We start from the raw sequence: 14180 nt of genomic DNA, 5'->3' as shown, positions 1-14180 counted from the left end.
TCTACTTTTATGTTTGAAATTCCACACAATAAGACATTTAAAAAATTTGTATCAAAGAATTTCAATAGTAACTAAACTCCGAAAGAGGTATGCAAATGCCTTAATAGCAATTATTAAATAAAAACTTATTATAAAAACAAATCTTTGTTAGAATTTCTTCAGTATTTAGGTTTACAAGAGTTATTCAAATGAATTAATAAAACAGCAATTATTAACATATTAACGGTATTTAGGAAAACCCTATGATGCCATATAAGGCAACAAAACTGTATATACATTTATAGTAAGTGATAAATTGATTTCACAAATCTTTCCATACTAAAATTGTTGTTTTCAAAGAAGTGAACTTCATTGTTAACATTTCGGGCACAGATAGTTTCATCTTCTGACCATGATGGACACCTACGTTGAAAGAATATGAAAAAAATTTAGACACGTGTAACCTCACATGTTAACCTGTTAAAGTTTGTGATACGCTTACTATTTAAGAAAAATACTTATAAATATGATGTCAAGTCAGTTCCTAATAGTTTTAGTTAAGCATTTGTAAAAGAAAGGTATTGTTCATTTTCATCCAAATATTAAACAAAAGAAAGATCAAGTTTTTACTCTATTACATTCCCACAAATTCCAGATCTTTAAAGATCTAGATTTTAGTCTAACAAGTTATTTTCTAAACTAGTACCTGAGAAACAATTATACAATGAAGATATTTAGAACATTTTGTAAATAATTAGCATTTTAAAGCATTTATTTACCAATTTTGCATTTTTTTCTGAATGAAAGACTTCAAACATGTACCAGTTTTCACATCGTAAAGTTGTAGGTTGGGTACCCCAGCTGTGCCATCTTTAGAAGCTAAAAGAAACACAGATGTCTTTGCAATAATTGTCTCCTAACGTTAGTAAAAAGAATTTATTCTTAAAACAACTTTGAACAAGATTATAAAGATCAAGTAAAAGAGTTGCTTTAAATCAACTTTCCCTTTTGGGTTTAATCTCTATTCCTAAAGCCATGACAAAAGTTCAGCATTTCTGAAATGAGTTGATTACTATAGATTTTAAGAACACTTAAAAGATTTGTTTATTAAGCGTGACATGTTAAATGGATTAAATTATCTTATTATGAAATCAATCGTGTGTCTCTATTTCACACACACACAAAGTTACACAAACTATTCATGAGTCTCAATTTCCCATTTATTTACTTGGAAAAAAAAGATTCATTCAAGTCTGCCTCTTGGAAGAAGCAAGCTAGAAGGTTTATAACCAAACAACGAACTATTATCATATATTTAACTCAACAATGCCCACACTATTAAAACATTTTTTTAAAAGCCCCTATACCCCGAGTGTTTTCTTATTCATCTATGAAGTGCAGCTGTATAAAATGTTCATACAACATACCATCATATCGTTAAATGTGTTAAAAAAAAATGGCACACCATCTTCCTATTCTTTGTCATATCTTACACATTTCTTACATGTTGCGTCTATTGAACTTCCTCTTTGATTTACAATGATTATTTAAAATGTTTTCCATTTAAAGGTCATTATTATTCTTAATTTTTGAGATCTTCTCCATAAGTAACCACTGATGATTCACTTTCTAAAATTCCCCTTGAGCTTTTTCTTTTCCTCTATCTCACGATAAACCTTTTCACTAACTTACTGTACCTTGAAATTACTTAAAGTACATTGTATTGGGGGAATACAAGATTCATTGTTGAGTAAAGATTTTCACAAACGCTACTTACTATCTAAAGATTAATTGCTTTCTTAAAAGGTTGTAAACTGTCTCTTTTTCTCCCCTGAATTGAACTGATCTTGTCAATATTCTTACAATTGGAAAATACTTACTAGTGTAAGGCTGCCATGTTGCCAGGACAGTGTTTTTTGGCGAGAACTCAAGGCAAACTGCCTTTGGGAGGTCGAAGGAGTGCCGTAGTCCCTTGTTAGTGACATTGATAATATTTATTCTGGTTTCAAAAGAAATTACTTCAGCAATGAAACACTGTTTTAAAATAGCCAGCACTATCCAAAACATTCATACCTCTTTTCAAATACAGATCACTGTAAAGTGGTTGTTTTCATAAAAATCAATTTTCAGGTAAGTTCTAGAAAACATCCAATAAACACCTTAAAAACAACAACAAAAACCAAGTGTATGTTTTGCCAAAAGGCCCCTATGTAAGGCTGGTACTGGGGAATACAGAATTAGCAGAAGGATATAACACATGATTCTACTTTTAGCTGAAAAGAAAACAACAGGCCTTTAAGTGGACGCAGAGCTAACCTACATATAAGCTGAGGTGTATTAGACTAAAGCAAAATAGAAGTGCTAGGCCAAAAGTATATTTTTCAATTTGACTAAATGGAAGCTGTAGCAGTTGTGAGATCAATAAGGACGCTTTCGATGTCTATCAAAATATCAGAAGCCATCTTCAAAAGATAAAGGTAAAACTATGAATCATCATAATACGATAATGATGAAAATTACAGCAATTGTATAATAAAAGCAGTTTCCATTTTTTGGATGCTTTCTATGAACCATGTTTTGCTCTGACCACTTTATGTACATTTTCTCATTTAATCCTCACAAGAGATTTGTAAAATAGGTATTATCATCTCCATTTTACAAATGTTAAAAGTGAAGCTTAGAAAAAGTAAATGATTTATGATTTGTCCAAGATCATACGACTGATAAATGCCAGAGCCAAGTTCTAAAGTTTCCCAAGTTCTAAAACCAGTTTTGCCTGACTTGTCTTATGTACTCTCTGGGGGGAAAAATATATTCCATCTTATTTTAGAAATTGCTAAAAAAAAAAAAAAAAAAAAAAAAAAATTGTTTAAAGTTACTTTGTTCTATTCAAGTTTGGGACACTGGTTTAGGATAAGCAGAAATTGCTAAGAGTGAACGATTACTGCATATTGTTTAAACACCACACACACACACACACACACACACACACACACACACACACAAATATACAAGATTCTTTAAAACTTACTGTAAATTACGTATTTTAGAATTACATGAAACTTTCTTTTTTTTGGTTTTTGATAGCCTTTAAGAGTTATTCTTAGTTAAAAATAAAGAGTATTTATTTTAACTAAAAACCTCACATATTTAAAGAAAAATCTGTTATAGTTTTTGATTAATTAACTATGACCTCAGCAAAGCCACAATCAATACACTACATCTGTTTCTCTTGACCTCAGGAACATTGTATGTTGTTGTGGCCATAGCAGTTTAAGGAAATAAATGCTAGAACCAGGTATAGAAAATATCTATTAAAAAGATGGACACAACAAATGGGCACAACAAAGGGTTCAGGGGCACCTGGGTGGGGCTCAGTCGGTTAACTGTCAGACTCGATTTTGGCTCAGGTCATGATCTCACAGTTCATAAGATCAGGGGCGCTATCAGCACAGAGCCCCATTGGGATTCTCATTCTCTCTCTTTCTGCCTCCGCCCAGCTTTCATGCCATCTCTTCTTTCTCTCTCAAAATAAACAAGCTTAAAAAAACAAAAAAAGGTTCAGAGTTGAATCCAATAGAAAGCCAAATAAGGATACAAAGTATAAAAAATAATTAATAACTGTGAAGGTAAAAACAGGCTTATTCAACAAACTCTAAGCTAGCAAAATAAGGGATACTTCAAAAAGATAATAGACAAGAAGTATGGTATGTCCCATTAAATAGTGAATTTCTATGAGCTCATTACTCATAGTATAAATTACAAGATAAATTTTAAAAAATAAAAGTCAAATACCCACAATCAGTTACACCAAAAATAAGAAAATTTGAGAGTATGTTCTTTGAGACTGAGATTAAGACTGTTAACATTGTGGACCCAATACGATTATATTCCTAATACTTTATGAGTAGTAGTATGCTTATTGGATTCAAAAACTTAAAAAAAAGAAGTCAAAAACTGATTAACATAAAATTACAAAAGCTAATTCTGACAGGTACTTACAGTCATAAAAAGTGAATCATCTAATTCAGCACAATCTTTTTAGCATTAATTTAAAAAAATCACGTGTTTAATCCAATCTGACCTGACAGTTGAAAGACTTCAGATTATATTACCACTGTGTAAAAACCAACATTTAAAATGTACTTTTTGGGGGCACCTGGGTGGCTCAGTCAGTTAAGCAACCGACTTCGGCTCAGGTCATGATCTCGCGGTCCGTGAGTTCGAGCCCCGCGTCGGGCTCTGTGCTGACAGCTCAGAGCCTGGAGCCTGTTTCAGATTCTGTGTTTCCCTCTCTCTGACCCTCCCCTGTTCATGCTCTGTCTCTCCCTGTCTCAAAATTAAATAAAACGTTAAAAAAAATTTTTTTTAAATAAAATGTACTTTTTGTATTAATGTATGCATTTTTCCCTTTTAAAAAACCTAACATATTACATCTGATAAGAAACAACAAAAATAACTTTAAACCAAATTAAAAATATTCAGGCATTTTCCTGGTTCTTTGCCTGAAATGTTGTAGTGCCTACAGAAAAATTAAAAATGAGTGGCTTTCTTAATACAATTATGAGTACTTAATCAAAATAACTTATTTTTTTTGCAAAACCAATTTTGTGATCTGATTATCTTATGTAATATAGACTATCCTAGACATACTTTTGAATAATTTATAAAATATTTAAATAATACTTTTATATACAATAAAACTCACAGTAATAAGCAAGCAGTTGCTACTAATTTAATACCAAAGATATAATAAAGTATCTAAATCTAAGGTAAATAAGCAAAGAGAGTTATTCTCTAAGTGTTAGCACAGAACTTAAGAAATCCTAACTGATAACTTAGAGCACAATGTAAAAAAACCTTTCAGCTTCTCTAGCATTAAATTAATTGCCCCTTACCACACATTACTTTTTAATTCTAAGAAACTAGATAAGTCAAGTCATGGCATATAAACAGAAGCTAACAACTTTGGAGGTGTTCTATGGAAGCTGCATTTCAGACAATACCTAACTACATCATGACATTAAAAGATGGACTTTATTAATGACACCCAAACATGTGTTATTCAAATAATGCCAGTTATGTTTAAACTGATGACACATAAAATATGTTATATAAATAAACACTAACTTTTCTCCGTTGCCCCAGGCAAACAAGGTGCCATCCTTACTAAAGGTATAGACTTTGCAATTTTTCCCAGATTCTCTGAAAATGACAAGAAAAACAGTTTAATAAGCATGAATACTTTTTAAAAAATCTGATTAAAATTTATAATCTTATCACTAATTTAATGATTATGAGCTTACATAAATTTAAGAAAGTAATTCCATAATGCTTTAGTCCACCAAAATACCTTATCTCTTAAAACGCAGTACCAACAACCACTGCAAAGTAAGGTGGAAATCGATGTTACAACAACAGATCAATCTTAAGGAGAAAACAGAGCCCTTTTAGGTGAATAACTGGTTTGTGTGAAAAACCCAATAATGTAGGTGAACATGGAAGTTACGAGCTATCAACCGTGATCTTGAGGGCTGACGGATTTCAATATAGAGACTTTGTGAAGAATGTCCCAGACCACCTGCATAACAAAACAAGTGTGGCTACAATATCCTGAAGTAGACAAGAAGTGTCCTGGATTTGAAGGAAAAAGATCTTCCATCGATTTCTGATGTGCAGAGACAGAAAGTATAACAACGGTAAGAGGATCTTCACATTAAATAAGTGTGGATGCAGGATTCTCTACAAAAACAGACCTGGGGAAATCAGACTTCTTGGCAATATTGGCCAATATTCTATCCAGTGGTCAGTACTCTAAGTACTGTATCTCTCAAGATACAGGAGAAGGCTACTACGAGTACATCTCGCAGTGACAATCAACACCCAAACAGAAATGTGTATGTGGGAACATGTAAATGTCTGTAAGTGTAGTCACATAAAACCAGAACTTCATAGCTAATGAACATCTGAATTATTATGTAACAAGCACTGAGAACTGACCAGTACGTCCCCCTTAAACTGGATAGTGTCTTTACATTAATTCATCCGAAGATGACCTTTGTGTTTCTGCATCACATAATAATGGTAGCTTGTACTCAGCTTGTAGTTACTGAAATATCTTTTTTTGCCCTCTTTTCACATAAACAACTAGACCAAGATGTCCCCCATCCTACACTTGTACCGCAACTTATTTCTGAACCTAAGGGCAGAATGTGCAGTTATCCTTATTAATTCCACCCAGGCTTTGGCCTATTAATTAGTTCAGCCTACTGAGATCTATTTACATCTTCATTTTCTCTTACAAAACATTAGTCATTTCTTACAGACTTATGTAATGTATAAATTATAAAACTTCATTCTTAGCTATCCTCTAAATTCATGGTAAGAATGTTGAATGAGCTTTGGACAAGATCATATGGCTCACCAATATAGTCCTTCCCTCAAACTAAAATCAATTCATTAATCAGCTGACTTTGCCACCATGCCACTTCGTCTCACATAAATAATAACAATAATCCTTACTATCATTTAATACCCAGTCCTTGGATATCTAGGTTTTGAAAAGCTCCTCGGGTCATCCTAATGTGTGGCCAAATTTGAGACCCACTCATCTAAAAGCTTGACTGGCCATAGGTTTGTTTTTTGTTTGTTTTGGTTTTGGTTTTGGACCTTCCTAGAAGTTAAGTATCATGTAGTTCCCATTACTACCCACCAGGGGGTACATAATGTCTCCTTGTTCTACCCTTAGTGATGCTGAGGCTGTACTGGACTCTTCAAGTGCCTCCTCAGATTCACCCTACCTTTCCTGCTCCCAGTCATCAGCTATTCAATGAAGAAACCTGGCCACCTCATGCCCTAACACCACTGGTTGTCTCAGACTCTCTAGGAGTGAGGGCCACATTTCAGCACGGCTTCCACTATGCCTACTGCAGCAGCAGGAAGAGGAGGTGACATTTAGATTCAACCTGAATAGACCAAAAAAGGCTCTGGCTGTACATACATTTCTTACCCTTCCTCTCCACGACTGTTCTGAGGCACAGTGGTTCCTTACAGCCTCTCCGGAGACATTCTGCATGACCAAGAAACCTGGCTATATTTTATGAATCTGTGGTCAGCTCAGTGCACTCCACGTTAGATTTACTTTCACTTCTTCCTTGCCTTATTCCGTTTACCCCTCATTCCTGCTGCCTTGGGATTGTACACCCCACTGAAGTGCTTGCAGCACAAAAGCTCTGACACAGACTTGTTTGCTAGAGTAGTGCTTTTCAAATATTAATATGCATACAAATCACCTGAGGGTCTGGTTAAAACACAGATTCTGATTCAGTAAGCTGAATCAGGGACTGAGATGTTACACTGGTTCAAGATGATGGCAATATAGCTAGTCTTGATACTTCCTGTATCATGGTTCTAAAGAACTGGGTCTAGTAAAAAATTGGTCAACAGACTTAGGTGATGTCAGCCTGATTATAAAGTTCCCCATCCATAGTTCTTCTAATAGGCTCAGCATCTTTTGATGATCATTTGCCCAGATCAGTGGTTCTCAAAGCAGGGTCCCTAAACTTGCAGCTTTGGCATTACTGGGGAACTGTTAAAAATTCTAGTTCTTGGGCCCCGCCCCAGATCTAATGAGTCAGAATATCTGGAGAGGAAGCAGCAATCTGTGTTTTAACAAGCTCTTCAGATCACTCTGATGTATGCTAAAGTCTGAGAACTGACACAAGATTTCTTTAAGATTACAATGATTATCTAACCCCAATGTTACTTCTGTATTTATCCACTGGAATTCTCCTCTAAATAAGTTTTCCTCATCAACAATTTGGATACTTTGAAAAACTGTCTGTATGGGAAAGACAAAATAAATGCGTGATTTCTTCTCTTGATTTGTCAATTTTCAAAATAATGCGCAAGGACCCCATCAACCTCCAATGCTGACCAATAAGATTTGGAGAGAGAGGAATTTGGGGGCGAGTGTTTACATACTTGAATGTCTCAATCCTTTTAGTCATGATTCTTTCCAATGCTCAAATTGCCTCATCTTAAGTTGCTGTGAATGCCCTGAAGTTGACTCTTGTGACTCTTCAACAAAGCCCTGGTAGTCTTTTATAGCTTTCTTGCTTTCTGGACCAAAATGTCTCTAGCTCAACTCGTACTGTCTTCTGTACTAGACCTGGAATCAGTTGCTTCTTCAAGGAACGAGTTCCTGTTGCTGAAGAATGGTGTTTAGAGATCATAATCTGTGAGACAGGGGTATTCACTGCTACTACCTTATCACCGCCCCTTAACCTTTTTCAGTGGACATTACTAAAAAATACAAGCGTTTTTATGAAAAGAAATCATGAGTTCATACTGACATATGCAAGTCTATCCCTTCACCCTCAGGCTGAAAATCTTGGTTTCTGAGGATGTTAATATAATTGTTTTATCCTGTAATAGATTTAAAATGACAATATCAATTTTCTGTTGCCAATAAAGCTACTGAATGCATTTAAGAATTTTGAATGTCATCATATAGTTATGCCACCAACTTAATATTTTGTTTTGGGTTTAGCCTTTTTATTCTTTTTAAGAAAAAAATATATCTACATCTATCGATCGTATTTCCTTCCTTTCTTATACGTTTGTCATTCTCTGATTTTACGAAGACTGTAGGCAGAGGTTTGACTATCACATTTGCAAGTTTTTCTTCAACCCCTAAGATAAAATTCTTCTAAGTCAAAGGCTTCAACACAATTATACTCGTGTCTACACTTTTTCTTTTAAACATGCTGAAGCTATTAGTTTCAAATCTAAAGATTGATCATTTTTCTTGATAGAGGACATACATTCTTTCCATCTTCTGTTAATATTATATAACATACCCCAGGAAACTCGCTTATCTGCTCTTTCTTTCTTGTTCAGAATATAACAACAACAAAAATAATTTAGAATTATTATATAGTTCCCTATAACATCACTTAACAAAATAAACCATACCTTGGAAACAATGTGCTTTCTGTAAAATGTGGTGGTCCATTTACCATGTAAAGTCCTTCTGATCCTCGGACTAAAAAAACAAAACAGAACCACCATTAGTTTGTTAATAAATACTCAGTAATCACAAATATTTTATTTTATATTTTATTTCTTTTCTTTCTGAGAGAGAAAGCACGAGCAGAGGAAGGGCAGAGAGAGAGGGACAGAGGATCCGAAGCAGGCTCTGCACTGACAGCAGCAAGCCCAATTCACGAACCACAAGATCACAACCTGACCCAAAGCTGGACGCTCAACCGACTGAGCCATCCAGGCACCCCACAAATATTTTAAAAAACAAAAAGCTTTCAGTCAAAGTATCAATGAAGCTATTAAACATTTCATAAAACTATACAATGCAATGTTGGCATTACAAAGGTAAATTTTTCTTAACCCTATTGCATGAAATTATGTAACCCTATTGCTGGGAAACCAATAGGTAATGTCATGGAATGTTTATGTCTCCCCCAACTCCTCATGTTGAAACTCTAATCCCAATGTGATAGTATTTGGAATTGGGGACTTTGAGAAATAATTAGATCATGAGGGCAGGGCCCTCATGAGTGGGATTAGTGCCCTTAGAAGAACAGTCCCAGACCTAGCCAGCTTTCCTTCTGCCGTATAAAGATACAATAAAGAGTTGGCAGTCTGCAACCTGAAAGAGAGGAAATATTAGAACACAGGGTGGCTGTGTGCTTTATGCAAAACAATAACCTAAAAATATAGAATATATTCAAAGTTCTTAAAGAAAACTAGGCATTATTAATACAATTCTCAAACTAAGAGAACAAGTGGGATGAGACACATTCATTACGAAGTTCCCAAGGACAGTAATATCCTAAAAAATTAAGTGGGAATAAAGTCCAAGATTAAGAACATCTATACAATTAATTATATATTTTTAAATGGCCGAATTAGAAGTTTCTAAAGCTGAATCAAATAAATCGATTCGTTCATTCAACAAATGCTTAATGAGTAAAAAATAAAAACTGCCTCCCAGACCCTCTGTTGAGTACTGGAGATACAATAGGGAGGAAAATCAGACTTGTTGCTGAGCTTATTAACCAAATAGTCAAATACATGGAATTCTGTAAGTGTGCTTAGTGCTACAAAGTAAAGATATATGGGGCTAATCCAGTGATTAATAGGTGAGTTTTGATCTAAAAATGGAAAGTTAGGGAAAGTGTCCTTGAGCACAGGATTTGTGTGCTGAGATGTGAGGGATGAATGGCAGTTAACAAGCAAAGACAACAGTAACAAGTGCAAAACCTCCATGGCAAGAGAGATGACAGAGCAACACAGAAATGGAAAGAGGGCCTTTATGGAAGGAACTGGAGCTGGAGAGAAAAACAGGGTTCAGACCAAGCAGGATCTTATGGCCTAAGCTAGGCAATGTTGGTCTGTAGCCTAAGAATGGTGGGGAACTTCATGGGGTGTCTGGGTGGCTCAGTCGGTTAAGCGTCCGACTTTGGCTCAGGTCATGATCTCGCGGTTCATGGGCCCCACGTTGGGCTCTGTGCTGACAGCTCAGAGCCTGGAGCCTGCTTGGGATTCTGTGTCTCCCTCTCTCTCTGCCCCTCCCTCACTTGCTCTCTGTCTCTCCCTCTTTCAAAAATAAATAAACATTTAAAAAAAAATGGTGGGGAACTTCAGAAGGGTTTTAGGCAAATTTTGAGAAACACATTTGCATTGTGTAAAGGTCAATCTGGTACAAGGTAGAGAATAAACTGGAAGAGAGTTAAGAGTGGATAAGAAAAGACTATTCAAGACAGTTCTGCAGGAATCCTACAGGAGAGCATAGAAACTTGGACTGGGGTGGGCAGTGGAAATGGAGAACGAGTGTGTTTAATTTTAGGAGATAAAATTAGCAGGGCTTGGTGATGAGTTACTATTTTATCAGCTAAAATTCTTGCTAGCAGCAACAGTTTAAGAGCTGAAGAGCAGAAAAACTTTTACTGAGGTTCATGGTTATAATTATATCTGCTTCCTTTTCTGCCAGCTGTTCACAAATATCCCCTTCCTCTCTTTACTGAGAAGGCAGCAAAGTTGGTAAATAGGGGCCACTCTCAGCTCCCTTGTCAAGGGACAGTTCTCATTAACACTGATTTTCTACCTGAGAATTACTAGCTCAATTTTCAGATACTGAAAGTAATATAATTTATAGACCCAAAGTAAATAAAGTTAGCATGGAAGGAAAAGAACCACTGATGAACAAGACAAAAATTGATGTCTTCCTGGAGCCTCCATTCTAATGGAGGGATGGAAAATAAGCAAACATACAACTAAATGAAGTTTCTAGTTAGAGATCCAAAAGTATACAAGTAGCTACCATGTTTCTTCATATGCAGAGCACCTGACTGAACTGTCAAACTGTTATAGGTCCTTTGGCCTTGAATGGAATGAATTCTAGCAAAGTGTTCTGCATGTATCACAATCTTTTTTTAAGTTTATTTATTTTGAGAGAGCGTGTGTACACGTGCTCTAGAGTCGCAGAGGGGCAGAGACAGGGAGAGAGAATCCCAAGCAGACTCCGTGCTGTCAGCACAGAGCCTGACAAGGGCTCGATCCCACAAACCATGAGATCACGACCTGGGCTGAAACCAAGAGTCAGACACTTAACCAACTGACCCATCCAGGTGCCTGTGCATATATTAAAATCTAAACTCCTTATACTACGGCCTATAAACTTCTATAGGATTTGGCCCCTTCACAGTTCTATGGGCTAGGTATTAGGGATTTAAAAAAATGAATCCCTCACTGCACTCAAGGTAATGATGTCAAAGGAGCTCAGTCTGTGGCTATGCCTTGAATGAAACACTGACGTTATCTATTTTAAAAATCTCTAATGACATTAGAAAATTTTGTGCCAGAAAATGTTTTCCTACAAGATTTTAAATCTATGAAGTATAATCCTTTAACATGAAAATTCTCACTTGCTTCTCGGTTTTTTGGTTAAGATCAAATGCAGCACCAATATACTACACAGGCAAAACGATGCTATTTCTCATTACCAAATCATCTGCTGCAGTATCATGTATGACATTCTGATTTAGAAGAAAACAGGCCATTCTTTTCTTAATACTATAATAATGGTTTTGATAAATCTTTATTTGAGGAATAATCAAAAATGATTTTACCAAACTAGGGAGTTAGTTACCAGATTACACTTTATTATAAGGGTTACATAAAACTTTGTCAGCCTAATGAAGTCCTCCCACAAGCTGCTGTGGCAACTTAACACATTAAGGACCCTCTTACAGAACTCACATATAGGCCTAGGAAAATAAAACAGCATATCATCAGTGAAGTCCCACTGAAGCTGAAGTGTAATTAGAGAATGTGCTATATGATGATGCAATCAAACCATGTTCTATTGCCTTAACTGCCGGCCCTTAGAAAATATGCCTGAGGTGACTGGCAAAAAAGAAAAAAGAAAAAAGAAAAAAAAAAAAAAGCTTTATCGAACTCATCTCAGCTTTTTGTGTTCTCATGAACTTGCAACTAGTGACCTTGGTCCTCTGTATTTGTTGACTTTGCTGTTATCAACAACCACAATGTTTACTTGGGGGTAAAATTCAAAGTTTTTGTACATTATACAGTTGACCCTTGGACAACACAGGGGTTAGGGGTATTGAATATCGCACAACTGAAAATCTGTGAATAACCTGACTCTCCAAAATATTTAACTATTAATAGCCTATAGCTGACCAGAAGTCTTACTGATAACATAAATGGTCAATTAACACATATTTTGTTATATATGCATATATACTATATTCTTACAATACAGTAAGTAAGCTACAGAAAAGAAAGTGTTATTAAGAAAATCATAAGCAGAGGTGCCTGGGTGGCTCAGTTAGTTAAGCGCCTGACTTTGGCTCAGGTCATGATCTCATGGTTCGTGGGTTCAAGTCCTGCATTAGGCTCAATGCTGATAGCTCGGAGCCTAGAGCCTGTTCAGATTCTGTGTCTCCCTCTCTTTCTGCCCCTTTCCTGCTTGTGCTTGCTCTCTCTCAAAAATAAATAAATAAACATTAAAAATAAGTAAAAATAAAAATAATGTTTAAGTGGACCTGCATGGTGCAAACCCATGTTACTCAAGGGTCAATTGGACTAGGGTGGCAACTATATTGCCAAACCCATGAAGGTAGCAGTGGGAATTTTCAGGGTATTCAGGGCAATCAGTACAAGGTTTTCCTTTTCTAAAATTTCTATTTCATACCTACATACCAAACTAAGACAGGTGGAAAACCCCAAAGGATCTACTATAGACTGAATGATTACCACCCCCCTCATTCATATGTTGAATCTTAATCCTTAAAGTAATGGTACTTGGAGGTAGGCCTTTGGAAGGTAATTAGGTCAGGACAACAGAGCCCTCAAGAATGGGATTAGCACCCTTATGAAAGAGATCCCAGAGAGCTCTTTTGCCCTTTCTGCCCAGCAGACAATGGCTATCTATGAACCAGGAAGTAGGCTCTCGCCAGACACCAAATCTGCCAGTATCTTGATCTTGGACTTCCCAGACTCCAGAAGTGTGGGAAATAAGTGTTTAAGCCAACCACTCTAGGGTATTTTTGCTATTGTAGCTTGAATGGACTAAGACAGGAACAGGAGCAAGGAACAAAAACTACTTAATCCACATTCTTTCATATAGATTGTTAACTCAAAATCTTAAAAGGCAACACTTGACAGAAATGTCAGTGTGAAAAGTGTCACTCTTTCCTGCTCAAGTAGCATGCAGTCTCATGTGGTTTTTACTTCCTGGTTTTAGTTATGTTTCTGGAGAAGCAAAATCTTGAGTCAAATTAATCAAGTGCTTTCAACATGCACATGTTCACATTCTAAATAAAGAACAGTTTTCTTCTTTTTTTTAAGTTTATTTATTTTGGGAGAGACAGAATCAGAGTGGGGAAGGGGCGGAAAGAGAGGGAGAATCTCAAGCAGACTCCACACTGTCAGCACAGAGCCCTACATGGGGCTCAAACTTATGAAACAGTGAGATCATGACCTAAGCTGAAATCAAGAGTCAGATGCTGAACCAGATGAACCACCCAGGTGTCCCCAAAACAGTTTTAAAACACAAATCCGCAGGCTTCATGTCCTATGATTCCATTTATTTAACACTCTTGAAATGACAAAATTATCATGATAAAGGACAGATCAGTGGTTGCCAAAGTTTAGAGCTC

At 35.9% G+C, this 14180-nt stretch overlaps 1 protein-coding gene across 2 annotated transcripts in view; it reads right to left on the bottom strand.

Annotated features, from left to right (window-relative positions):
- EIF2A (eukaryotic translation initiation factor 2A) overlaps window positions 1–14180 on the bottom strand; it is a 31095-nt gene that overhangs the window by 11784 nt on the left and 5131 nt on the right. Inside the window, exons 2-6 of one of the 2 annotated variants that reach the window (XM_047874910.1) lie at window positions 8956–9025; window positions 5106–5184; window positions 1860–1978; window positions 759–858; window positions 320–402 (exon numbers count right to left, since the gene is read on the bottom strand). In XM_047874910.1, the coding sequence (XP_047730866.1) occupies window positions 320–402; window positions 759–769 (94 nt within the window). In that variant the 5' untranslated portion in view covers window positions 770–858; window positions 1860–1978; window positions 5106–5184; window positions 8956–9025. The remainder of the gene's footprint in view (window positions 1–319; window positions 403–758; window positions 859–1859; window positions 1979–5105; window positions 5185–8955; window positions 9026–14180) is intronic. The other variant, XM_047874909.1, reaches the window with a different exon arrangement.

The sequence above is a fragment of the Prionailurus viverrinus genome, chromosome C2 (genome assembly GCF_022837055.1).
Source record: "Prionailurus viverrinus isolate Anna chromosome C2, UM_Priviv_1.0, whole genome shotgun sequence".
Classification (NCBI taxonomy): Eukaryota; Metazoa; Chordata; class Mammalia; order Carnivora; family Felidae; genus Prionailurus; species Prionailurus viverrinus.
The sequence above is the reverse complement of the archived record's forward strand: the minus strand, read 5'-3'. Positions and strand labels throughout refer to the sequence as shown.